This window comes from Dermacentor silvarum, chromosome 11 (genome assembly GCF_013339745.2).
Source record: "Dermacentor silvarum isolate Dsil-2018 chromosome 11, BIME_Dsil_1.4, whole genome shotgun sequence".
NCBI classification, from domain to species: domain Eukaryota; kingdom Metazoa; phylum Arthropoda; class Arachnida; order Ixodida; family Ixodidae; genus Dermacentor; species Dermacentor silvarum.
The window spans coordinates 42,280,350-42,308,284 of record NC_051164.1 but is presented as its reverse complement, the minus strand read 5'-3'; the positions used below and the strand labels follow the sequence as shown (position 1 = coordinate 42,308,284).

Below are 27,935 nucleotides of genomic sequence, written 5' to 3'. Positions count from 1 at the left end.
GGCAATTTGCCAGTACCCGGAGCGAAGGTCTATGGACGAAAAATATTGTGCTCCATGGAGGCAATCCAGGGCATCGTCAATGCGTGGTAGCGGATAGACGTCCTTCTTGGTTACCTTGTTTAGGTGCCGATAATCTACGCAAAATCGCCAACTGTTGTCCTTTTTCTTAACTAGTACAACAGGGGATGCCCATGGGCTGCAAGAAGGTTCAATGATATTACGAGAAAGCATCTTATCAACTTCGTGTTGGATGATGTCTCGCTCAGTAGGAGAGACGCGGTAGGGTCGCCGATGGATTGGACTCGCATCCCCGGTGTTAATGCGATGTTTCACAACAGATGTTTGCCCGAGAGGACGGTCTCCAAGGTCGAATAAGTCCCAGTACGAGGCAAGGAGGCAACGTAGTTCATTGGCACACTGGGGCGGAAGGTCGGGCGCAATCATTTTCGTTAGGGCATTCAAGTCTGAAGGGGCAGGAGGCACAGCAAGAGGCGCATGAAGAGCGGCAGTGACGTGAAATATGACCGATACGGCCACAAGTGAAGCATATTGGCCTGTCGTCTGGAGTGCGCCAGTCAGCCGGGTTGCGATACCACGGAGGGGCATTCACGTTTCGAGGGCGCATGGCAGAGGTGGACGAAACGTAGTCAGGCCGATTAATGGAGCAGACGTTGGTCACGCCAACGTTGGCCAATTCCTGGCGTACGACGGTCTGGATCAGGGAAACGGTGGCCGGGCAATTGTCGGAGCCAAGGGTTGGGGTTGGCATAGGAGATGCGGCTTCGATTTCACGCCGGATGATGTGGACGATGTCATCAGAGCGATTGGGCGTAGGCAGACTGCGGAGGTCTTCGCAGGTGGACGTAGCAGCCGTGTTGGGGAGGCGGGGAAATGGGTGGGCAATGCGACGGCTCTTGGCCTCTTCAAATCGCCGGCATTCGGTAAGGATGGCGTGTACAGTAGAACAATCCTTAAACACAAGGAGGTGAAAGGCATCATCTGCTATGCCCTTAATGACATGTGCCACTTTATCAGCTTCGGACATCCTCAGATCCACCTTGCGGCACAGAGCGAGCACATCTTGAATGTATGTGAGGTAGGACTCGGTGCACGTCTGGACACGCGAAGCGAGGTCTTTTTGAGCGGCGCGCTGACGTCCAACAGGCCTGCCAAACAAATCCGTGAGCTTCTGTTTACAAATGTCCCAGGTGGTAAGTTCTTCCTCATGGGTCTGAAACCAGACGCGTGCCGTCCCCGCGAGATAGAATATCAAATTAGCCAGCATGGCGGTCTGGTTCCAGTGGTTGCTCTTGCTCACCCGCTCATAAAGTTGAAGCCAATCTTCAACATCCGTGTTGTCAGTGCCGGAAAAGGAGCCGGGGTCACGCGGTTGTGCCAGAATGACGGTTGGCGTGGGGGCCGACGAGCCCGAAGCATCCTCGCCTTGAGCTGGCATGGTAGATGCAGCCAAGGAGCGCCCGCTGCGTAAATCCGTCTTGTCCTTGAGCCCGCACCTCCACCAAAAATGTTACGGGGGAAAGAAGCAAGAAATATATTTACACTGTATTTACAAGTATGGCAGCGGCTGACAAGATCATAGCTCGCGAAGTCCAGAGCGTCGTCTTCTTCAAGTCATGACCAAACGTCTTCTTCGTCGCTCTGTAACAATATCATCATTCACGAATTGCCAATATCTTGTAATCTTTTTTTATGTGACCTCTAGTTTTTGTACTTACCTGTATCTAGCAGTTATGTTTTTTTATTGTTATCCTAATATGTACTTGCTTTTGTATTTGACCCCCTCTTACACAATGCCTCTGATGAGGCCTGTGAGGTATTTGTAAATAAATAAAATAGTAAATGAAATTGATAATCAAATCCTTGAACACTTTGATTTGAGATAAGAGTATATTCAATTTGCATCCGAAACTTCTAATGTGGGTTTAGCCTTTCCAGTTCTCACTACATTTCTAAACAAACATTTCAAGCACTCTGGATACCTGTAACTTCAAAAAACTAGGATAGCACCTCTGCCTACGCCACTGCCGGTCAAACCAACCGTAAAATAACAATATATATAAGGCAATCCTGCACAGTGCATGGCCTAAACACACATTTAAGCACTATGACAAATATAGCCGATAATGTGTTGATGTTTTCAACAGTCAGCATTGAGAGACATGCATACCTCAGTTCAAGCCGATAGCCAACGGTATTTAAACTATTTCCAGTTCACATAGGAGGGCAAGTTAGGGGCGCGATTTTGTACGCGTTCCAAAATGGAACGGAGGCGGTTCGTTCTTTACGTCACGAAATAGGCGGTCCGCCATGTTCGCGAGGACGAGAGGAAGCAAAGAGCCAATGAGCGAAGTGGACGCCTGCGTCACGCTTTTGACGTCTGCTTGGGGACCGTATAACATACTTAGAAGCGTTTCTAACATGTTGAGAAATATCTGGCTATTATGAATGAGTAGCAAAATGTGTTGGTGTTGCTTTTCAAAGATTCAGTTTGGAATGCGGAACGAGTTAAACAAATTATTGCGGTTAATGTCTTGAAATGGCGCTAGGTGGTGTCGCAATTTTGCGAAACGTTTAGTGGTGGCGCTATCCACTACCCCGTTTCAAGCAATGCTTGTATGCATGTCTCCACCACTATTAAAATTCAAACGGCGCGAGTTTTGAAGCGGTTGGTTCGGTCGAGCCGTTACGTGCGGAGAGCCATGTAGGAAAACGTGCCGGCTTCTGCACCCGTTATGGGACCGCGCGTTTCCGAGGGCCAGCGGGAGACGGTGCTCGCTTTTATGGAGCCGCATCTCCAGCTGGCTTTAAGATCCAGCGAGCTGGGGCCGGGCTTCAGCCTTGTCGACCGACGACGGCTGTGGCAGCAGCTGGCCGACGTGCTGAACGCGGAAGGGCCCGTTGTGAAAACGGTCGACCAGTGGAGGAAGCAGCAGGTCTACGAGGCCCGCCGCGATGCTACCGCTATAGCCCAAGAGCAAATGTGAGTGACCGTCGAATGGTCCGGGCGATTTGTCCTTCGACATTGGTGTGTATTTTCAGAAGCACTGGAGGGGGTCGCGCACCCGGCTTCCGGGGCCGAGTGCTCCAGCTGACGGGCGCGGTCCGCTTCCGTGGCGTCACCGACCTACCCTACCAAGAGGTAAGCACACTGCCGGCGTAATATCATGCGTTCCTGAACGGTGCCGACTTAGAGTTTGCCATTATCTGTAAGTGGTACCTTTAGCAGAACGCGACACTGTTGGTGAACAGGAAAATAGCGTCGGAAGCTTTAGGTTGGTAGATCCTTCGGTGTCATTTTACGTGAAGGACATAAATATTATTTATGCTCTGTTATCATAAGTGAATCATGAATCTGGAAAACAAGCCAACTTTTGATGTAAATAAGAAATATGCGCTGTATTAAGGACTCGGTATCCTATCTTGCCAACGATCAACAGCCGGGCAAAAGGTTGGTTGGCCCTGAAAAGGGTTGTTTGGTGGTAAGAGATGAATTTGAGTAGATGACTGAAAAGTAGTTCCAACAGGTCCTTGTCTGCCCAAACGAAGAGGGCATAGCTTGTACATGACGCGTGACACTGCCAAAGGATGCCATCAGGCCAGTGGCTCTTCAACAGAGAGAGAGAGAGAGAAATCACTTTTTTTTATTCTGTGATAAAAAATGCATCAGTGCCCCGAGTCCAGGGCGTCGCTTGCGGCATGCTTCAGCGCTAGGCCGATGAAGTCCCCAAGGAATCGTTGGTCGTGAAGGGTGGTTGCGGCGGTCAGCCACTCGGAGGAAGGGGTAGAAGGTTTGGGTAAGGGGGGTAGTTTTGGATGGCATTGCCATAGGATATGTGATGTGTTAGGAGGATAGACACTACAGTGGCTACAGCGAGGGAGGTGGGCAATTGTTGTGCACGTTGCAATTCTTGACAACAACAGCTTCCAGCGATGAGCTGGTTGCGAGTAATCAGCAACTCATGAACAATTCCACCACAATTATTCATTTCAGGTGCTGCGAAGGATCGAACAATCCATCACCCGGCTCGCCATCGCGGCAGAGAGGACGGCAGCGGCTCAGGAGGGCATACTGGAGAAGGTGCGCTCCCTGGCACTAGTCGTAGCTGGCCACCTGCAACAAGAAAGGAGGAATTAATTTATTGTTTATTTTCACCTATTCAATTTCATTTTAGTCATTTATTGTTTTATGAGTTCAATTTATCTTGTTTATTTATTGTTCTTTGAGTTTTATATCTTCACTTTCATTTTATGCACTTATTGTTGCTTCATTTTGAGTTTTACTGTTTAAGTTTCATTGTTGCCTTGTATGAGTAATGCAGGAGGATTTTTTGGACGAAAGGTGTAATGCGTGCACCCATTTTTGTATCGTAGTATTTTCCTCTTTCTATTTATACTAATCCAGCTGCAACGCCAGCGTGCTTTCTTTTATTTACACATTTCGAAGACACTGGAATCATTACAAGTAGTTGTCGATTTCTGTGTATGGGTTTTGTACTGTGATATTTATATTGCTTCACTATGTTTTGTAGCTTACTGCACTCATTATGAAGTGTTACCGCATAGTGTTTGCACTGTGATATTTTCATTTCGGCACAGTGATGCTAAGGTACAACTACAATGTGGTCTTTTTTCAGAGCACCAAACTAGTCACTCTGCAAGTTGCATAGTTTCACAAATGAAAATGGCCATCATCATTGCACCACGCCGGTGATTGGTTTCCTCTAGTTTTCGTTCCAAGTGAGCAAGAATAAGTTTTAAGTGTAACACGTTCTGGGTGCTGTGAGATTGCAGAGCTAATTATTCATGTTGTATGTAATTTATGTTTCATCACAGCTGGCAAGTGCACTCACCTTTCTACAATTATGATTCACCTGTTCTTTAGCATCACACTGCAATTGCTGTCGAAAAATGAATGCTTCTGGTCAGTGACTCATAACACTGAGAAGGGAATGGACATACCTGTCAAAGTCATACTTTCTTGCAAGGTCACTTAAATGTAACTGCAAGTTTTATTTGCCGTGGTGAATACGAATTGTGTGATGCTCATGTTGCAATGTTCTCACATGCTTTGCTACGTGTAGCATGCTGTATGTACAAGGTTCACGATGTACAGAGGTCAACACTCATGTCTAGAACACACTTGCGAGGGCCAAAGTAGCCACCTAAGCTTAAGCCGACCACCAGGTCGATAAAAATCAATGGGAACTGTACATTTAGTCACGCAAGCTCACATACAGCAGATTTTGTGCCACATGTCGTCATCAGATTCGCCAGCGCAGTCCTGCAAACATGATTTGTGCGTTCTAGAGATGTGTGTTGGCCTCTGTACTTGTCGTCATACCATGTAATAAAGTTGACCTTTGTATTTTTTGTGCTTTCACGTTAATTTACGTCTACCCATTTAGACATGATGTGACGAGTATAATGTCACAACACTCAGTGCTAGATTTTTTCTTTTGTGGTTGAATCCGCATTCATTACGCTTTACTTGCTTGCCTCGTCTGCGTATTCATGCTTGCATGGAAGTTTTCATACACCTAGCACAAGAGGTGGCTAGCAAGCATATTGCATCGTTCCTACTAATGTACACCGAGCGCCCGAATGCACAGGATGTGGCGGTTGTGATCATTCTGGTGTGTTTTATGAAAATTATGCAAACCTGTGCAAGAGTGTCCGAGGTTTATGCAAACCTTGGAGCCTCTTGCACAGTGAAGAGGGTACAATTGTTTCCGAGTCCACGGCTGTGGCATTCTTTTTGAAGGATTTTTGTATAACTTTACTTCGTTTGTGTTTAAATTATCATAATCTGTCGGATGTTTTGATTTGGAAACATTGACCATCCGTATGGAGGGGTACTTGGTGTGTATACAAGTTCTTTAATGTATTTTCCACTGTACAAACACAGCCTTGTGATAGCCTAGGGGCATTGCAATTTGTATAAATAAATTATGTATGTGTTATGAAAGCTCACCATTCCTGTGACATCAATATTCCTGTGACTATCAACAAAGTTGTTACCAACTAAAGTGCTCTGCCCTAGTTAGGGGTACACATTACGAATACTTACCAAGCAGAGACTCGCCAGGCTGCAGTTGTGTGGCGAGGCGCGTACACAGTGGATTATGCTGCCACATCCAAGAGTCGTGGCCCGAATCAGGGAGCCGGAGGTCCACAACAAGGATGCAAAGTTCCGAGTTGCACACCTGCAATGAGGAGCAATACAAAATAGCGCTGCAGATATGCTCAAAATCCCTTTTAGCCATTCATATGCAGAAAACAATACATACATTTACGCTGGTATAAGCAGCTACACTGTTTCACTCATAGGCGTGCACAGGGTTTCGCATTTGGTGCCCTTTGTGCGCACGCCTATGGTTTGCACTAAGTGATCGCTAAATGAAAACTTGGGGCACGAAATTGCGCAAGAACATCCATACACGCCAAATCCAGCCCATGCAATGGTTGTAAGTACTTCCCTGTTCAAAATGCTTCCATCGTATCTTCCCTATAGTGTATCGATTTTTGCTACGACTGCTGCCCATGTTCCTAAATACCTCCAAAATGCACAACTCCATTGTGTATGCACGCCAGAACGAAAACACAATTTTGGTACGGCAAACGGCTCATGCACAGAAACACATGGCACTCATCATTACCGCTGACATGTCAGACTTCAACGAGCTCGTACACAGTTCCCCGCATGTCCTCTTTTAATCGTTACATTACTAGTTATGCCAGCTTGGGCATTAAACTGAACAATTGCTACTATGGGCGAGTAAAAATGGCGACTACAGTTTGAAGTAAAACATTCCAACGGTACTTACGACTATGACGTTGAGGGCGTAATAACCCTTTCTCGACATGAAGCTCGCCGTGTCGGCCGGGCTGAGTCCCTCTGGCTTCATAACGGCGATCAACGTGCCGTCGACGCACGCTAGCACGCCTGGAATGGCACCGCGTCGCGCAAAACGCCTCCTTTGCCTCATCCTTGGCAGCCGGTGTCAATGAAAAGTCCACCAACTTTCTCCGGGCAGACACGGAAATGATGGCCTCCGTCACCTCCTGGATGGTGTTGCTCGCGGCCGGCTGCGCCATGCCTATTTGCTCCTCGCGACCAACGCTCCTCCGGAAGCTTCCAGTGCCGAAAAATCGCAGCGCGCACACCTTCCTTTCTGTGGAAAGGCCACTGGCTCGCTGGCATCCAATGATGGAGTCAAGCTCGTCGCACAAGCGACGCACTGTTCGTTTGGACAGACGAAAATATTGCCGGAACTCTTCCTCCGTCAACTCTTTAAATGCATCATCTACGTCGGCATCGTCTCTGCGCGACTGCAGCAGCCGCACAGGCGACACGAAAAGACACGGCAGAGAAAGAAAACGCCATTTTCTCCAACTGTTGGGATTCCCGATTTGGATTGAACCGGATACGAAAGAGGCTAACTGTCCCAAGCGCTTACGTTTTAATCCAATCCAAGTCGTCTGGCAGCCGTTCTAATCCGTTCTATCGAAACGGACGGACTCGGCAACCGTTCCGTTGCGTTCGTCCGTTAGCAGACGACACGGAATGATTGACATCAGCAAGACGTCACGGTTCACGTCACAATTGACGTCATGGCGTTCGTCACGGTTCAAATTGACCAATCGTGTGCGGCTCGATGGAACGGAACGCCTCCGTTCCATTTTGGAACGCGTACAAAATCGCACCCTAGGTTACCATAAATGATGAGGTGTGTTAACATGCACAAAGCAGAGCGAGCATTAGAAAAATGTGGACGAGAAGGCAGTCACAGAAAAACTGAAGCACAGAGTGGAATTTATGCATTGCAAAAGGAGATAATCATCGTAAACTTATCATAGGTGTGACAGCACAAGGGTATATGCCACAGCAGAGTGCACTTCGCATGTTGGCTGCTGCCGATACATTTTTTCACAAGTACATGAATTAGTATTAATTCTTGTTCAGCAGTAGTACAACATGACAGTGCACCAAGAACTGACAAAGCGGCAGCAGACAGCAATGAAGTCCATTTAAGTCTACAATCAAAAATTACGTACTACTATCTGCCCAGGCATATGCCATAGAAACCAAATTAATTTTGACCACTCATTCACATTTGGTGTCCAAGCGCCTAATTTTAGAGTTTCAGTGTCTAATTTGACTGAGTGCACAAGAAACTAAAATTGAATGAATGAATGAATGCTTTTATTTTGTATTTAAAATGTGTATGTACCAGCAGCAATGAATTCAATTCACTTCAATGAATGCTCCTGTGCTTAGCCTGTTTAAAATGCATTGCCTTTACACCCACCCCCTCGAAATGCTTTAAAGAACACTAAAAAGATAATTAAGTTGTGCTATATTTGCAAATCAAGCTTCTACAATGCCCAAAAAGCCGCTCATACCATGAGTAGAGGCTTGTGTAGCCAGAAAAGGAGCAACAACTAAAGACGAGTGGATTCGTCGCATTAAGGCTCCCACAGGTGCTCGCCGCGACTCCATGAATTTCGACGTTGACACCTCAAGCGTAGTTAATTTTTGATCAGCAAAGAAGAACTACACTGCATTCTAAAACAGCTGAAGACCAAACTTAGCCAGTTTGGAGAACTTAACTGCATCACAATAGCCCAAATATTCACAAGAAAATACTTTGAAATTCGTTTCGCTACAGTGTCATGACAACACCGCAATTCCAGTGCAAAATTTTTTTTTAATGGAAGTTTGGCTTTCATTTCCTTCTTTTAGTAATCAACCACTTCCCACGAAATTATTGACGATAGAGTTTTGGAAGAATGCTTCATCAGTTTATGCTGACTTGATGTTTTGCTTGAGTGCCCCTTTGAGCAGGAGACACGTGGAATGATGCAGCATTAGATATGACATGTGAAGCCTCTAAATAAGTGGCTGCTTTGACTGTCGGAGCACGTTCGAAGCTGTACAAAAGTTGTCAGACATGGCTGATGATTCAACAACTAGTATGCTGCAGTGGTCGCCGAACCATACTGCGCGTCTCCTGCTTCATCATCCTGTGATTTACTGAGTAGCAATCCAAATGAGTGCGCGCCCATTCCACAAAACGTTCCATACTCACCCTCCCCCCTGGAAAGTGTTGTACTGTGCCACTGCGCAGGGCTTGCCGTTCCAGTCGGGAGCCAGTCGCTGCTCCACTTGGACGTAGAAGCAGTCCATGTCAACAAGCACCACCGCGCGGTGTCGAGGTGTGGGTGCAGTCGCCATGGCCTTTGCGGCTGCATTTTATCGTCATCACCATCAACCTACTTATGTCAACTGCATGACAAAGGCCTCGCCCAGTGAACCCCTCTTGCGCATGCTGACCCTATCTTATGCTGGGAAATTTATTAATTTCATCACACCTAGTTCTTTTGTTATCCTCTACTGCACTCGCCTTCTCTTGGCACCCATTCTGTAACTCTAATACACTCATCTTAGGACCTCGTGAACGATGGAATGTAAAACGGTAGGTGTAATGTTGAGAGAGAGGAAGACATCGGCGTCGATGAGAGAGGAAGCAGGGGTGGCCGATATTCTAGTTGACATTACAAGAGGGAGAAATGAAGCTGGGCAGGACATGTAATGTGTAAAGTGGACAAACAGTGGCATTCCATGCAAACAGACGAGAAGGTAAGCAAAGGAGTGGATATCAAAGATTGAAGCAACAACCAGGTGACAGTATTAAGATTACCTGACTAAACCACAGGTGGTAAGATTAAGTGCTTACTTAGGCTGCCTATGTTGGCACTCTCAAATTTGCAGGTTTTCGGTTTTTTCTGATTTTCCCTCACTCTTTTTATGATAATTCCCTGGCAGTCTATGACACTGGAGGTTTGGGCTCAAGAAAAAAAAATTGTAGTTTATAGCCTGCCAGGTCACTGTGCCAGCCCATAATTTTCAACAACGGCTTACAACCTGCAAGTTGTAAATCAGGTGGGATGCACTGCAAGATTTGGCTCAACCATGCGTTCCATGAGAGACCAACCACTTGGCAAGGCATGCCCTCACAACACCAGCAAAAGAAACCACTGTTCGTTGATTGTGTAAGTTTAGTTGAAAATTTCACTTATTTCAGTCATACCGCTTGCTTTGCCCTCCACTGCAGGTACCAATTTCCCTGATTCAAAGCAATGAAAGTGAAAATTCCTTGTTCTCTCACTGAATTTTCAGCAACTCACATGATAAATTCCAAGAAAATTTCAGATTTTCCTCTTATACTAGACACCCTGTTATTTGCACAGATTTTTGTGCAAAAATTACTAGAGGGAACTCTTCCCCTGCTCTGTATGGGAGCTGCGTGTGCATGGTGGTTAAACAAGCAAGGGAACCGCCATGGAATTTGCCCAAACTTTGTCTACTGGCTTCAAATGGCGTTGTGACTTTGCAACTTGATCATTTGTAACGAAATACTGTGTTATATATGCAACATTTTGCAATGATTATGCACGTGCACAGAAGCATATTTAAGACTTAGAGATTGACTCCAACCAAATAAGGAAATTTACTAGCCCGACATTTCGGAACCAATTCAGCTCCTTCTTCAGGGGGTATTCTTCGGAGGTGGCGGTGTGCCGCTTTTAAAAGGTCCGTCGTAACTCTTAATCAATTTTCCCAACCAGACAGGTAATTCTGTCGAAATGTTTAGCTAGAAGCATATTTCCTTAACATGTTTAGAAAAATGGGATTTCTTGGTAATTTAGAAAATTAATGCATTAATGTTTGTGCAGAAGGAATGTCTGCAGCGAGAAGCCAGGAAAATTAGATAAATCTGTTTACTAATCATCATTGTTATGGTAGCTAAACAACTGCAGCACCCCAGAGCTCTCTATAGTAATTTCAATGGGAAATGAAAGCATTTATTCAAATATAGGTCAACCTTTTTTTTTTCTTCTTTTAGACATTGTTATCTAAGATGAGCTATTGACCTTATATTCGTGACCAAAGGATCTCGACCTATATTCGTGAAGAAAGCTAGCAAAAGTACCGAGCAAACAGAGTTCCTCCGTCACGCTCGCTGTAGAGCCAGTTTTGAGATTATATCCATGATAGCTTTAGGAAATGCTGCATATCCTATGCACTCTACAGCACCAAGGACGCCTGCAAAGCAACAAACGCGGGCAACTTCTCTGGCAGTACCGACGAGGATGCAGCTTGTGGCCTCAAGTAGCAAGATTTAGTAGCCGAGCTTATGGTAAATAAAGGCGTGTTGTGTTCCAAGTTTATCATTTATCTAAGAGACAGGAGTCGACCTATATTCAAATTATAAATGTTTTATTCCTCGGCAAGTTCAATATATAGGAGTCAACCTATATTCCTGTTCGACTTATTTCCGAGTAAATAAGGTATACGCTTTTCTGTATGCTGTTGCAAACTGGCTCTTCATATTTAGCTGGATGTGGAATCAGCAGCTTCGACTAGCCTTAACCAGATGCCGCAATTGTCTGAGCACGCGGAGTGCACAAGCTTTGTAGTTAGACATGTTGCTTTGTGTGTCACAAACTTGCGACTCTAAGGTGAAAAAATATCTGTAAAAACCTTTTACTAAGGCATACGACATCAGTAAGAAGGAGCAAATGTTTGTTCAACACTTACCCATTCTGGTGCACGAGAAAGTTTTTCATCAAAATATATGGAAGCCACTACTTGAAAGAATACGCTCGGCACCGTGACATTTAGTTAGCCTCCAGAGCCCGTATTCACAAAAACGCTCTTACACTGGAATTGTTCACAGGAGGAAATTCCAGCCAATCCTAATACTTTACATTACAGGTACTTACTCATGGTCATACTCCAGTCTACTCATGCTAGTAACAACTTACTCACTTTCATACCCCTTTCTACTCACCCCCTTCATCACCCACTCACACCTTTAACCCTGTAATGCCCAATGTATCATATATGCTATGCCGAGTTTGATGCCTCAAAATGCCAATTGAAGTGCGAGAAACCTAATGCAAAGCCCATAGTTACGTCTTTATTATGCTGGAGTGAAGTTTCCCCCCCAGCAGTGGACAGTGTAACAAACCATTTTCTAATTAATTAGTACAGTAATGAAGTTATAATTGAAGAACATTTTTTTTTTCCCCTGCTATTGTACTCTTCATGGCCAGAAATAAACGCCAACAATTTGTTCCAATTTTCTTTGATGTGGAACTGTGTTTGGCCATTACAGGGTTAAAATAAGTGAGTACGCCGACCTATGCAGGATGTTCAGCAAAGGTGGCCAGGCAAAGGCAAACAGCACTTACAAACTAAAAGCTTTGTGGATTCTGCCCAGCCGCCTCTGCACTGTTTAAAAGCTCTGAGGGGATGTGTTGTCCGCACAAACCAGTTAACTATCGCAACGTATTCCATGGGTGCAACCACGATGCTGCCAGAACCCAATAAGACTCACATATAAGACATAACTTTTTCTGTATGTTCAGTTGCAGCTCATTGTGCCCAAATGTGATTTCTTCTTGAGCAAACATTGTGCCCACTCTTTCCAAATAAATTTAGTTTTGAGCTTCGTCAATTTTGTGGCTTACGTGTTTACGTCTCTCTCAAACACAACCAGAATTGTTTGACTCGGAAGTTTACAGTCGTATTGACGCTGATACACAAATGTGGCACCTTATCAAGCTGCCATAAGCAGCTTGCAAAAGCTCCACTTATATAGGTTTCTTTCTTCCAATTATTTTGATATCACAAAAGGGGGGTGCAAGCAGCTATAATCGAACGCGAAAGTTTCGGCAAATTCACGCCCGGTACTCTTATTCGTAAACTCGAAGTCAGAAAGCGAAACACCGCCGCGATAAAGGTTTCCGCATGGCAATTAATGAACACGGCACTTTTGCTAGGGAACGGCCTTCTGGATGGGTCACACAAACTTGAAGGTTCCGAGAAATTTTCCAACAGTGCAATGTGGCCGAAGTTTAGATATGCAGCAGCTGCAAGAGAGCGGCTGATTGCGACACTGCTAGCATAACTACAGGAGATCGTAAACCGCAAAGAAAAGGAGGGGACAAGAGTGAACGCAAACACTCGTTTAACAAACGGCACTGAAAGAACACAAGAAGTCGCGCTCGCATTCGACAAGCACGGTTGAACAGAAAGATCATTGGCAGTCGTTAGTCGATCGCGGAGTTACATATACATAGCACGGCCTACCTTGAAACAACAACGTCAGCCTTCTCATCGGTTACTTCTCGCCCGTACTAACCGCCAGCATGTTCCTCCCTCGCTTGTTGATTGATTGGCAAAGTAGTCGAAGGCAGCTGAAGTGGCTGAACCCACGTTGAAACAGGAAGCAACGAGCAATCGGAAAACCACGGAAAACGCTGGTTTTTCATCTGCAGCGCGCTGGCGCGTTCGAGCATGTTTGAGCATGGTTGCCAAGTTTTGGCTGTTGCTTCGCTAACCGCAAATATAAATGAAACGCAAGCACAATTGTTCGGAGACTACAATGTGCTAAATAATTAACTTTACTGTATAATAATTTAACGTGAACAACATGGCATTTTTTGAAATAGAATAATTTTGTGCTACCTCGCGAAGATGCGGTAAAACTTGTCAGTTTCGGTATTCGCCGCTACTGCGGTTCTGCGAGCGGTGGTCGCGATGGAGCGCGTGGACTATAGTGTTCTAGAATATTCTTGTACACTGTAGCGTGGACATTAGCCATGGAATTTCTCCACAATTTATCACACAGTTCGACAAAAAATTACAAACAGAAATCCTATCAAGGCGGGTTCCCTCGTTCAACGTAAAATGCGATTTCGTCGTGCGTGGTTCGATGGCAAACAAGAGAACTAAATTAATATTTATATAACAATTCCTTGGCGTCAAAAGTTCATGTTAGTTCATCTTGAAAAATTTATACTGTGTAGTATCCTTATCAGATGAGCGATGAACTTCTTAGGCACGTGCACCATATTCATGAGTGAGGTTGCTTCATGCGATCGCTGAGGGCCTTTCGATTCCAAAACACTCGCTTCGCAGTGCATACGCGCTTCAAGCTAAGCTCGAGGGTGCGAGTTCGACTCCAGCCGCGGCGGCTGCATTTCGATGCTCGTGTACTTAGGTGCGCGTTAAATAGCCCTAGATGGTCAACATTTATCCGAAGTCCCGAAGTACGGCATGCCTCATAATCAGATCGTGGTTTTGGCCCGTAAAGCCCAAGCATTTATTTATTTCATTTAATACCCGAGGTCCTAGCGCGTCTCTTCTCTGATTCCCCAACCTAGCCACGAAAAGTCTAGCCGTCTGATGATTTCTTATATATATATATATATATATATATATATATATATATATATATATATATATATATATCAATACGACGTACTCGATGAACTCTTAGTTCGGATCACATACCGTACGTTGCGTCATGCGTTATATAAGATCAGTCGATCTTCGGACTCTTTCGACTAATACGCGTGACTTAAATAGCCTAATTTTACGAATTGCTTTTTAATCGCTACCTCCAGTCATTTTAATACGTAGGAAACTGATCGCGAATTAATCACCACACCTTCTTTCTAAGGAATTTCAGACGCATTTTCTGAAGCGTCCTGTATATGGCAGTTTTTAACTCGTATATGTTTGTGCAACTGTATCGGCGACGACGTAATAATCATTATAAAAAAAAAGTCGCAGTTTCGCCCGAAATGCAAAGCATCAATTGCGATAGCAAATTTACTAGTAGACAACTATACGGAGTAAGGATAGTAGTTTTATCGGCTGCATAAACTTGGACACATTTGCTTACTAACTGATTTAACAAGCATGGTGTCAGTGGGCACAAGCACGCATGAACAGATCCCACCCTATGACCGCAGACAACCACTGCCAAAACGCTGCCGTGAGCAAGCGCGGCTGCAGCGACCGAAGGTTCGTGCGGTCTGTCGCTTCAACGCAAACTGAGCGGCGAAAGCACAGCATATACAAAGGTAAGAGCCGTGTGGAGATCGCTTTCAAGATACGGCGCGCGCGACAGTACCTCAGCCGCGAAAAGTACAAGTACGCAGTTGCTGGCAGAGTAGAAGCCGCGCCCCCTCCCTCCCGCACTGCCTTCCGGCTTTCCTCCTATCGCGTGGGAGATCGAGTCGCTATTTCCCCTTGCGCCCGGTCTCAAGATACGCATTTGGAGCCGCAGCTAAACGTCACCTCCCCTCCCTCCCTCCCATCCACCCACGGCCGGCCTTTCGCACGACGGAAGACGTAGCGTTTGCTCTCCGCCGTGCGTTCGCTCTCCGTGAAAGCGCGCGTCCCTCGTGCGCTTTCACTCGCGCATACAGCATACGGCATGCGGCGACGATTTTATCGCTATTGGACTTCAACGGAACCTCACGGCGACGACGACGGCATAAATGCGCTTGGAGTGTCGATAAATGAGCGCAGCTCACACTAGTGGTGCAAGGCTGGAGCAACGAGCAGAGCTTGTGATCGACCAAGCTACAGCCAGGGCCGCTATTTTGTAGCGATGACTTTAAAGTAATAATGCCTTTTCGCGCTTATCGCGCTTTGTCAGTGGTCAGAGCGACGGTCCGCTTACGATATCAACGTTGATAACGCGAGCGGACCGTCGCTCTGACCACTGACAAAGCGCGATAAGCGCGAAAAGGCATTATACGTTGATATCGTGAGCGGACCGTCGCTCTGACCACTGACAAAGCGCGATAAGCGCGAAAAGGCATTATTACTTTAAAGGCATCGCTACAAAATACCGGCCCAGGGTCGCTATCACGACGACGCTGGATAATCAAACGCAGACTCTCGCGTTCTCGTAACTCGGGAACTTCGACTCGACGACGCCTCTTCTCGGCTGTAGCTTCGGCACGGTATTCAGGATCGGCTCGACGCCGACGCGCAGATTCTCGCTTGGTCACACTACTCTAGTCACACTTAAGTCCCTAGATGTTCTGCTCTCTCATACGCACAGTCATGCGTGGCAGCCGCCTATCTCTCCCCGCCATCGGGCCGCCACGCCGCGCCCTCCTCGCCTTCCTTCCATTTATCAGCGACGCAAGCGGAGCAGCCGGAGGGGCGAGGGAAAAAGCGCGCGTCAGCAGACGCGGCGGAGGGATGCAAAGAAGGAGCGCCGCCGGCCTAGCCACGCTAGCCTCCCAGCAGGGCTCAACTCTAGTCGGGCACAGCTTCCAGCAGGCTTGCCGCGCTAGCCTCGCAGCCGGGCCCAACTCTACTCAGGGGGCGAACGTGGCATAAAAGAAGGTCGACTGGCGCAAGAGAGATAGCGGGGGGCTCAGCCGGCCGGGAGGAAGGAGGGCCGTGCGCTGAACAAGACGACGACGCTCGAGCCAATGCTGATGATGATACTTTTTCTACATGCGGGCACGATCCTGGGGGACCCTAGCCCTTAACAGCTTCGCTGCAAAAAATACGCAATTAAGGCTCCGCCTGACTGTTGCCAAATGGCAGCACTATCTGACGTCGGCGACTGGACTTTGGGTTGAAATATGCATTCGACTACACCTTCGGCAACACTTGTCAAGTGAAAACGCATCGATAGCACACCATAATTGCGGCCTTAGACCACGCATGGCGGTGATGATAGTGCACACAGCTCTGCTCGAATGTCCCCTCGAATGTCATACGAAACCTCTATTTCTGGAGAAGATATGAGTCGTCTTCCACAAGTTGCGGTGGCCACTCGCTTCTACCGGTGCGAGTGCTGCACCTAGGTAGCCGGTCCTGTGTCATTCTGATACAACGATGGCAGCGTGTTTAGAGATGCCTAGATCGTGAGGATGTTTCCTCGTGTGACTGAATTTGCCTTTCGATGTGTTCGCAACATATGATCTCGGGCATCCGTAAGCCCTATGACCGTTCCTTGCTGTTTTGCTCCTTGAGTTAGGTAGACGACGGCTCTAGGATGTAAGGGCGCTCTCTCTCCTGTCCTGTGTTTAATATAGTCTCTGGCTTTTCGCGCTCTGCTTAGCTTTCTTTCGCTAGTATTCGGACCTGTAGCTCCAAACGGGTCCCTAATTTTAGAACCGTACATGTACTAGAATCGAACTTGTGCACCTATACTGTTCCTAATCCAAATGACGCCGCATCTGCTGAGATCACCTGATGTTTTATTGCGACAGCAATTATACAGACACTCCAGGCGCATTTCTGCCGTCGCCGTGATGCTCCGTATGAAGTCCAAGGGCGATAACATCGTCGCCGCGAGCCGTATGCCGTATGTGCGAGTGAAAGCTTGCGAGGGTTAAAGCCCGTCCATACACGTTTTCGCCGACCAGGCTAAGTGCCGCCAACCTACCCTCCTCCTCCGCGCTCATCCCTCGCTCACCCCCTCAGTTTCCGGCGTCAAGCGCAACTTACGTAGTGCCAGCTTCTGGTGTTAAGCTGAAGCGACGTCACCGCTGCGCAGAGGTGTGGGGCAACGAGCGAAAAGTCAGGAACCGGAAATCCCGGAAGTGAAAGAACCGGAAACGGAAAATCCGGAAGCCGATATTGCGGAAGCGGAACTAGTCTGAGCGGCGAATCAGGGTACAGCAGTGCACATCAAAGCTTGGCGCTACTAGAGTGCACTCTAGCGCTACTTAGCAAAAGCAGCGGTGGCGCCTGGATGGAGGGGCTTTAGCGAGGGTGAGCCGACGATGGCGGCTTAATCTTGCGCGCGCAAGGGAGGAAAGGGGGGAGGAAGTGTGTCGTCTTCCGTCGCGCGCAAGGCACTGGGGGGGGGGGGGGGGGTATTCTTCCGGCGGCTGCTGCGTATGGCGCGGCCGCGCGGGCCCTATCTTGAAAACGACATGCGAAGGGGACAGAGTCCGTTGTGCGCTGTTTTGTCACCGGTTCGTGTTGAAACGAGAGGCAGCACGAAGGTCAATACGCTCGCTGCTGCAGCCGCGCTTTCTCACTCCAGCGTTCTGACAGCGAATTTCCGCGGCCATCGAGTGAGATGTGTTCATTTTTGCTTGTGCGCGCGTTAATGCTTGTTAATTTAGTTAGTAAGCGAACGTTTACAAGTTTACGCCGCCAATAAAACTACTATTCTTACTTCGTATAGCTGTCTGCTAATTTGCTATCACAATCGGTGCTCCGCCGGCGAAACTGCGACTTTTATTTGGGGGAGGGGGGATTGTGATAGCAATCCCCCTCCCCCCTGATGGCAGGGCCCCCCCCTCTCCAATTTTTAAGGAGAGGCTCGACCCCCCCCCCCCTCCCGGCAGGTAAACTGTAGCAATGTGGTACCCATGTGACGTGCGCTGGAGGTGATTTTATTACCAGTAGTGCCTTGAGCGTGGTAATTCTAACTCTCCAATTTTTCGATTAATGGTTTAATCGCGATTAAGCGGTTGATGTGACACGAGCAAAAACAGGAAAGCAGGTATTGTCGTACAGTACTGCTGCATGCATTTCCCCGGCGCACTGCACATGACAGTGACCACCCTCGTTCGACTAACAACCTTGGCAAAGTATACTGTTTCATGAGCCACCTGAGCGTGAAGGTATACCTGCTCGTGAATTAGTGCAGGTTCGCGTTAGTTTCCTTAGGTTACCAGTTAATTTTCATTCGTTTAGTTATGCACTATGAGTGCTGTGTTTTACCAAAGCGCATGCATTTTTCCCCTTTTGGAGGTAAGTAGATGTGAAACCATAAAATATATTAAGGCGAAAGCCTTAGGTGTCCTATTTTGCCGGTGACCTTGCGGTGACCTTGGCGAAACTGAGCCGTGACGTAAAATTGCCCGCGTTGCAAAGAGTAAAAAAAAAACGTCCAAAATGCTCGGATTGATGTCACATTTGTCAGGTTCCTGTAAACAAAGTAAGTTAGTGGCTTTGAAAAGAAAATTTGGCATACATTTCGGTCTGGGTGGGAATGGAACCCGGACTTCCGCAGTGCGAGACGAGCACACTTCCCTGAAACCACGGCTGCTTCACGGTTCTGGCTTACCGGTTCTGCGCTGAAGGAGTCTCGGAACACTGGCTCGACAAAGTGCGTGCCAGCGATTGTGAGAAACTCCATGGTGCTAGCCAACGGTGCCAGCGGCGTTGCAGGCGCCGCACGGTGCACGAGATGAGACCGAAGGAAAAACGCGATAGCGTTATCGGGACCCGTTCGCATCGCATCGTTCGCATACGGCAAGTAGGCTTCATTTACTTGAGCACTAAACGTGGGAAAGCCAGCTTACAAAGATTAAGCTTACACCGATCCCCTTAAAGTCTGCTTCACTTTTAAACTGAAATGCATTGCTGGAAAGACGTTTTTCCAGGGGCAATATAAGTGGTCTTATATTAAAATGTGAAGGCCCTAGCACCTTTTTTATTATTTTATTAATTGTTTGCTATTGCCTCGACGCGCGCAGGTCTGGTAGAAATGTTTGAGTTTCCTCGTAGCAGAATTAGGTTTTCTCGTACATTCAAATTACAATCCGACGCCGATTGGTAAACAATCCGACGGCGAATCCTACGCCGAATGGTTAAGTCGTACTTTACCATTTTTCTGACGGATTTCACTTTGAGAAATTCAATTTTTGTTCACCAAAACCTTGCACCACGTGGAGGGCCTGCGCGGTTGATGTGGTTGGACGATTTTCTCCACCAACCGCGATCACTACGCCGGTTGTCGACGCCGGATTTTCTGCGACACGGGGCCCTAAATGCTATCGCGTTAAAACCGTCGGCGTTGGTCAGGCGTCCCAATTGAAAGGAATGCGTAAATTTAGCTTGACGTACACCACGGCGTCGTATGCACACATCTGTTCAGTGGAAACGCTAATGCGCATGCGCGTTGTGGAAGTCAGAAGGCATCCCTGGTTCCGGCAGAGTCGATTGAGAGGAGCGTGAACATGCGTTCACTTGGCTTCGAGCGCACTTCGCGTCTCGCTCGCAGGCCTTCTAATCCTGCGCCGTCGACAGCACGACAGCGCTCACGGCGACGGCCCAGAGGCGAAGCAAGGTTTAAGCGTTACGCTAAAACTCATCGGCCGCGGTTCTGACAGCACGCGCAGACGAAACGACGCCACGCACACAACTAGCTGCGCAGCAGGACATCAGCGCCCTGGCAGATACCAGCTGACGAGGAAAATTAGCGCAAAGAAAGAAAGACGACTCACACGGGAAGACAAGCGTATACACTGACCGCTTGTCTTTTCTTCCTGTGCGTCCATTTGGTCTGCTGCTGAAGGGCATGCATGGTTGGCTGGGGGCACCAAAAGTCCCTAGATTTTCAGGGGAAAAATATCTAGGGACTTTAGGGGCACCTGCCTCCTTCTGACGCGTACTCCAACCCAGCTAATGAGAACTTCAGCAGCAGAGGAAATGAACGTGTCCATAAGGGGGACACTTACAGAATACCCCCCCCCCCCTCCTCCCCCGAGTGTTGCGTCAACCAAACGACTGTAAACTTTCTAACCGCACACGTACCCTCGGGCCGCGCATGGGAATCGATACTGTGACAGACAGCACGGCGGGTGACATCAATTGACCGTATAACCACTACCACGATGAAAGCAAACGCTTCACGTAACTTTAGCCAAACTTAAAAAAAAAAAAAATAGCGTAGCTTGCACTGGAGGCGCAATGCTAAAGAAACAGCGGAGCTGATGGGCACCTAGCTAGTACTGGCTTTTGGGGCCGCTAGGCTGAGCACTACAAAAACCTCCCCAGCATTTTCGGAAATTTATTGGTTATTGATCGATTATCAATTAGCCATTGATTGGCTATTTATTGGCTATCGCAATGTATTGGCCACGTATTTGGGCTAGCCTAAGCACTACCAAGTAATCCCCAGCATTTCCCAGAATCTATTGATTATTTGTCGATTATCGATTAGCTATTCATTGGCTGTTGATTGGCTATCGCAAAGTATTGGCCACGTATTTGGGCTAGGCTAAGCACTACCAAGTCATCTCCAGCATTTCCCGGTATTTATTGATTATTTGTCGATTATCGGTTAGCTATTGATTGCCTATCGCAAGGTATTGACCGGGTATTTGGGCTAGGCTAAGCACTACAAGTCAACCCCAGAATTTTCCGGAATCTATTCATTATTTGGCGATTATAGATTAGCTATTGATTGGCTATCGATTGGGTATCGCAAGGTATTGGCCACGTATTTGGGCTAGGCTAAGCACTACCAAGTGACCCCCAGCATTTTCCGGAATTTATTATTTGTCGATTATCGATTATATCTATTCATTGGCTAGCGATTGGCTATCGCAAGGCATTGTACACATATTTGAGCTAGGCTAAGTACTACCAAGTCATCCCCAGAATTTTCCGGAATGTATTGATTATTTATTGATTATCAATTAGCTATTGATTGGCTATCGATGACTGACTAAGCTTAAGTTGTCCCAACCACGCTTGCTATACTTATCCAGGCTCAGCTTCACTAGTTCACAGGGGTACGTGCCATTGTGCTTGGACTCTTTCTGCACAACCGCCAGGATCGGCCCACATTTTTTTTTGTCTACGACAGACAGCAGATTATCTTACTTCAGCCACGATCACCGTGGTCGCAATTCTATATATATTACGCACGGCCCCCTTCGCGCTGTCATGCTGGCCCTGCACACGGGATTACTATTAATAAATTAGTATTTAAAAAGTCAAAGAATTTACATAATGCGATTTTTAGCAAAACTAATTACTCTAAAATGGGTGCTTTCCTCAAATAGTCAAGGCCTTCCGCAAGTGGGCAGCCCCCCACGCCCGAAAAAATTCCTCACGAAAACTATCCATGATAGTTTTCGTGGAACTGTTTCCATTATCGCCAATACACGCTATATATAGCAATAAGAACTTTTTGAAAAGGCCTCATTGTGCGCGTAACTACGGCAATGTTTCTCACCAGGCGATCCTGCAGCGCGCCTAATTTTGAAAGGAGTCGGCTCGTACGTACGAAGCTTACAAAACTTTATCGCTGTGTTCGTGAGGGCCATTCAATTTACCACCATTAGACGGATGAAAAGACGGCGCGCGAAAAGAAATATACGTAATTTGACTCTGCGAAAAGCCCCTCCATCAGCTCACGCTTTTTCGGCGGTAGTACTCTGGAGGGGCATTAACTTTGCGTGCAACTCGGCGCTTGCCTCGGCTGCGAATCTTGCACTATATGCAGTAGTTCGCGGGCCGACCTCTCTGTTTTCTGTTCTAGAGGCTGCAGTAGCCTCGAATGACTCAGCAATACTGTGTACCAGTATTTCGGGACGACGTGCTTGCCATCGCAGAAACGCAACCTCCCGCAGCCACCATCAGTTATGAGCTCCAGCGCGAAAGGGCGCGCCACAGAACACCGGGCGGCGTATTTCTATTTCAGCCCCCGTACAGCGCTCGACCGCTGGCGCCGCGCTGCGCCAGCGGTCGAGCGCTGTACGGGGGCGCAAATACCACCGATCCCCTAACAGCAGGCTAGTCAGCTAGTCACCCCCAACTACAGTGTACTAGAATAGTACACTGTACCCCCAACCCAGCGTGTTCTCCGTCAACGCCTCCTCCGTTCCAACGGCGGCGGCTAGCACGGCCGGGCTCGACTGGCGCGCGCGCTCGCTTCTTACGGCCTTCGCATCGGGGCTAGTTCATGCCTATCGCCGCTGCTTGGAGGGGGGCGCTGCGACCCCACCCTCTTGCTCAGCTGCTCCCAGCCGATCTGTGCAGGCGCGCAACGCTGGAAGATTGGGTCGAGCGCGCTTCTTACCTCACCGTGCATTCAAGAACAAGTCGCCTAATTGTAGAGGACTCGTAAATGGTTCATCTAGGCTTCTTATAAATGGATGCAGTGTAACTGTATTAATACATCAAGCTTCTTTAAATTCACTGGGGATGCATGCGCCGGGAGAACAGCTCTCCGCCATCAAATGCATTTTGAGGAAAGAAAATGAATATGTATTGCTCGTATGGCACTTACAATGGTTGCCATACTTTCAGGCGAAAGCTCTTGCGGGCACAGTAGCTCACAAATGTGTCTTATTCACAATTACAATATGAAGGGTTTCCTTGGCGGCTTGTGTACATATAGGCCGAAGGCTTGTTGTTTTCTTCAGTCAGTTGGTTTGACTGATTTACAAGGAGTATTCTCAGAAACTTCTCGGTAATTAGATTTGCGGATCGTATCGCATGACTGTCGTCAACGCCTTCATGGCAGCTCAAGATGGGAGCGCGTTGTAAATAGGGCTGCACTGCTCTTTCGAGTACTTCTAGTTCATTCCTGCGTGGCAGGTGTTCGGAGGCTTTATCGAAAAAAAAACGCTATTATTTATTTATTCTTATTTTATCAATACTGCAATCACCATGCGGTGATTTTAGCAGGGTGGTACAAGCATAACGAATACATTGTTATGTACAGAAAATGCACACGGTAATAAAGAAAACTGTTATTTGAATAAATACAAAGCGTACAGGTTGGGCACACGCAACGTTACTCTAAAGAAGTAAAACACTGTCACTGCAAACATGGCACAAACAAAATAATGTCACTGTAAACATGATAAAAAAGAAGTTAATGTTGGCGCAGAGACGACGTCATTTTTTTAGCTGGTTCCAGTCCACTACTGTGCGCGTAAAAAAAGAATACTTAAAAGAGTTGCTGCGTGAGGAAAAAGGAGATATAGTGAAATTATGTATTTGCCGATTAGCGCATCCGGAGGAGAAGGCTATGATCTTTGTTATGTCCATCTTATAATTCCCCTTTATTAGTTGATGCTATCTTGTCCAAATATCTTGTCCAAAAGCGCTAGAAACTCCGGCTTGAAACTCATTGCTTGAGAACTGGTGAAAAGAAACACCGGGTGTTTTCCCGGAACGCGACTTGCAATACGGAAGACAGCAATACACCATCACACAGCAGTTATATACCGATCTGCAATGAACGGCGCCAAGTCTTGGCTGTGGCCGCGCGTACTAAAGGCATTGTACGACCGTCTTCAGGATGGATGGATGGATGGATGAAGAACTTTATTAGTGTCCTTCTGGGCGCGGAGCCCACAAATTACTTCATACTGAACGACACTGACAGAGCACCGAATAAAATGCGCGGGAAAACGATCGTGCGAGCGCGAAGGCAAGCGCATGTACGCAGAGCAGGGTCAGGGTCGCAGCGCCCCTACCGCCGACGGGTGGCGCAACGTGCTGAGAAACTCTCCCATTGTTTCCCCGACGGGTGAGAAGGCCGTAAGAAGCGAGCGCGCGCTCCAGTCGAGCCCGGCCGTGCGGCTAGAAACGTGGTACGCGCGAGCGGCGCAGCGCGGCGCCAGCGGTCGAGTGCTGTACGGGGGCGCAAATAGAAATACGCCACCGGGCGCGTCGTCGACGCGGCCCAGTGTTCGAATCTGCCCGCTAGGGGCGTTGGTGGCGCCGGCGGGAACTTGAGGCGCTTGAGGTTATTCGGGTTTTTTCTCGCGACTATCGCACGGTGAGCGTTTGTTAGCGGCGTTCGTCGTTGAGCTTTTTTTCGGGGCGGCTCAGCCGACTTAACGTGTACCTATCGAAGTGATAACTGTCCTGCGCTTCCCTTGTGACATAACGGCACTTCCCGCGAGGAACGATGGACGGCTGGAGCTACACGCTGGCCGGGTTCGGCGACTTCCTCGAGCTGCGTCGGGTCACGTTCGCCGAGCCGATGCCGGCCACCCGCGTCTGCGGCGTCTGCGGACTCCTGCCTTCCCTCACGCGGCACCTTCCCTGCGGCCACGTTCTGTGCGACCTCTGCGTGGCACAGATTGTCAAGTGCGAGGGCTGTCCCTTCGACGGGAGGAAGTTCGCGCTCGCCGACGTTCGCTCGATCGCCTTCGAGCGTTCCGAGCTCGACCAGTGTCGCGTCCATTGCACAGCCTGCGACGGCAGCACCGGTAGTGGCAACCAGTGCGACTTCGCCGGCAAGCTGTCCGAACTGAGGAGTCACCTGTCCTTTTGCGGTAACGGCGAGGCCAAGTGCGGAAAGTGTCATCGACCAGTCTTTCGTGGCATGGCCGTGTACCACTATCGGCAGTGCTCGGGCGAGACAGTTCAGCGGAGGGCGGCGGCGGTAGGTAGCACTGTCGTCGGGCGACCCGGAGGCTTCAAGAAAGACCTCGACGAAGGCCGCTCGCGAGTAAGAACGCCGAGCAGGAGCGTCGACGCTGCCGTTAACGCCGCAAACGCCTTGGCTGAAAGAGTGGCCGGACTCGAACGCGAGTTGCTCGAGGTGCGGAAAAGGTGCCGCAGCAGCGACGACGACGACGACGAACAAGGTTTGTCGAAGCTTCGAGCGTCCAAGAACAAGACGCCGGTAACGATAATCCCGGGGCCTTACCGCGCCGCTTCGGGACCCGGCGTCTTGATCACCACGTGCAAGTTTGCCGACATTTACGCCGGGCACGCGACGCTGAACGAGGACAAGAGGGAGCTGAGGATATCGAGCGACACGTACACGCTGGGTGGTTACACGTTCCGACTCGACTGCCAGTTCTGCAAATACAAGAACGAGACGTGCGTGCGTTTCATTCTCTTCTTGCGTGAAGGCGACTGGGACGGTTACGTGGAGTGGCCCTTCAGCAAGAAGGTGACCTTGATCGTCATGCATCCTAGGGATGCTGGGAAGGACGTCCGCTTGCCGCTGTGCATGGACAAGGAAAGAATGGTGAAGAAACCCAAGGCCGGCGCTTGGAACTGGGGCCAATGGACGGACAAAATAAACTGGGAGTACATTGAACTGCGAGGCTTCATCGACAAAGAGACTCTCTACGTCAACGTCGAGTTCGAGTAACGCGCGTTTGGTTTGTGAGCTCGTCTTGCTCGTTCGGTGCATTTCCATCGTCAATAGGTTTGGTAGCAGTCGTTTCCGCCTTGCTCGGGCAGTGTAGAATGCCCTGTAATGGTCTTATAATTTGTCTTACTTTTTTTAATTTTTTTTTACGGTCCACTGTCCGGTGGAGTGAGCAACACCAGTGTGGTATCCGCGATTTCGAAGCTGCGGTCAGATATAACGTATATACATGTAATAGAATACGTTCTAAGTTCCCAGCATTTTTATGTTCATACATGTAATAGAATACGTTCTAAGTTCCCAGCATTTTTATGTTCGTCTTGTAGAGTCAATTTGCTGTTTCCAACTTGGCTCATTGGCGGCTTCATTGCTGTTTTAATAAAACTTTGACAACCGTATTCGCCTATGTATCTGCGTCGATAGTTGGTCGCTGCAGCCTCTGTACTGCTCATGCCGATTCAGCGCGACTGCAGCACGTAAGCGAATTTTGATTTATTGATTGATTGATTTACTTATTTAGTATATACCCTCAGGGTCATTACGGCATTATAGAGGGGAGTGGTTTACTAGCAAAACGGGTAAATTCAACAAACTGGAGTTAATAAGGAAAAACAATATACATACAAAAAAAAGTTGCAGTGGCTTAGCTCGGCTATGCCAGGATATACGTAGCGTTAGCAAAGGTTCAGCTGATTATTCTTAGCTTATTGTTAAGATTATTCTTAAGATAAGATTATTCTTATGAGTCAAGCTTCTCCGTTCTTCTGCGCTGTTGAGCAGCATTTGCGCTCTCCTTCTCCATGGCTATACCACACTGGCAAACGCCAGTCAGAAGCGCAGCGGCTCCAGCGCAGTGTCAGACGGCGGCTGCACAGCGAGCGAGCGCGCGCCGGCGCCAGTGCGTCTACCACGGCTACGACGTCACTCCTCTGGAATGCGCAGACCGGCGGCGGTGAGTCGCGCGCGGCGGCGGCGGAGTGCGCGAGAGGTGCCGGCTCCGTACGGCTCCGGTACTGTAGCTCCGGTGGCTCCGGCTGGCTCCGGCGCGCAAGCCGTGTGACATCAGCTGATCCTTGCGCATGTGCAGCACGGCTCTTGATGTGCCGCGCGAAACGGGCTTGGCTAGGCCAGTGTAGCTAACGCTACAAAAAATGTCGCAGCTTCACCCGAAAGGCGAAACATCAATTGCGATAGCAAATTAGTAGAGAGCTATACGGAGTAAGGATGAAGAGGAGAGAGAGATTAAACTTTTATTGGTGCAAGCAATTCACAAGGGCGGACGCAGCCTCCCTCCGCCTAGCAGACGGCCGAGATCCCCTGGGTCTCAGCGGCTGCCTTGGCTAGCTGGACGGCGCAGACCTGGTCTTGCTGGTCTGAGCTGAGCAGCAGGGTCTCCCAATGCTGCCGGTTTTGAATTTTGCGGCCCTCGAAAGGAGCCGCTTTCGAGCATGCCCATAGAACATGTGGCAGATCCGCCCTACCTTTACATAATTTGCATTGATCGTTGTATTGCCCTGGATAGAATCTGCTGCAGGCCACCGGGTTTGGATACATATGTTTGTTTGCAGGAGGCGCCAGGCCATCGCCTGTTTCCTGGTTAGCGCGGGATGAGCTGGTGGGCACCGGGCCCTTCCCAGCCGATAGTAATCGGTTATTTCTTTGTAGCTGACCATGCGGTCTCCTCTCGTTCCCGGCTGGGCCGGCTCACTTGCTCGGCGAGTAAGTCCTCGAGCTACGTTGTGAGCCGCCTTGTTGCCGGGGGGAGACGAGTGCGCGGGTGCCCGAATGATTTGGATCGTCCCGCGATGACGGTCGCTGTTATTGTTTAGAATTTTGAGCGCCTCCGGCGAGATGCGTCCTTTCGCGAAATTATGAACTGCAATTTTTAAGTCACTTATGATAACTCTCGCTTACGTGGAGGCCACCGCTAATGCTATGGCGGCTTCCTCCGCAACTTCGGCGTTGTCCGTTCTCTCACGGTGTCGCTCGCGAAGGGTTCTCCGTCCGCGTTTACCGCTACTACGCGCATCCCTTTGCGTTCTCTGTATTCCGCGGAGTCTACGCAGGCCACGCCCTCTATGTCATGGTATTTGCGCTCAATGTGGCGCGCCCTTGCTTCTCGTCGCTCCTTGTGGTGCTCCAGGTGCATGTTCTTGGGCAGTGGAGGAATTTTAAATTCCCTCCTCGTCTCTAGTGGAATGCTTAGTT

General features: G+C 48.4%; 2 protein-coding genes across 3 annotated transcripts in view; one reads left to right on the top strand and one right to left on the bottom strand.

Annotated features, from left to right (window-relative positions):
* LOC119433792 (DNA polymerase eta) overlaps nucleotides 1-13,401 on the bottom strand; it is a 60,942-nt gene extending 47,541 nt beyond the window's left edge. For both annotated transcript variants that reach the window (XM_037701052.2, XM_049658161.1), the window contains exons 1-2: nucleotides 13,181-13,401; nucleotides 9,111-9,267 (exon numbers count right to left, since the gene is read on the bottom strand). In XM_037701052.2, coding sequence (XP_037556980.1) covers nucleotides 9,111-9,267; nucleotides 13,181-13,208 — 185 coding nt within the window. In that variant the 5' untranslated portion in view covers nucleotides 13,209-13,401. The remainder of the gene's footprint in view (nucleotides 1-9,110; nucleotides 9,268-13,180) is intronic.
* Nucleotides 2,754-5,224, top strand: LOC125941238 (uncharacterized). The gene is made up of 3 exons (XM_049658162.1): nucleotides 2,754-3,001; nucleotides 3,061-3,160; nucleotides 4,013-5,224. Exons 1-3 carry the CDS (start codon nucleotides 2,754-2,756, stop codon nucleotides 4,154-4,156), a joined length of 492 nt encoding a protein of 163 aa, XP_049514119.1. The 3' UTR covers nucleotides 4,157-5,224.
* Nucleotides 13,402-27,935: the final 14,534 nt, after the last annotated feature.

Excerpts from the sequence above, each read along its gene's own strand:
- LOC125941238 (XM_049658162.1), top strand. The coding sequence starts at position 2,754 with ATGGGACCGCGCGTTTCCGAGGGCCAGCGGGAGACGGTGCTCGCTTTT. Across the intron at positions 3,002-3,060 it reads GCTATAGCCCAAGAGCAAAT|AAGCACTGGAGGGGGTCGCG; the intron begins GTGAGTGACCGT and ends GTGTATTTTCAG. Across the intron at positions 3,161-4,012 it reads CCGACCTACCCTACCAAGAG|GTGCTGCGAAGGATCGAACA; the intron begins GTAAGCACACTG and ends TATTCATTTCAG.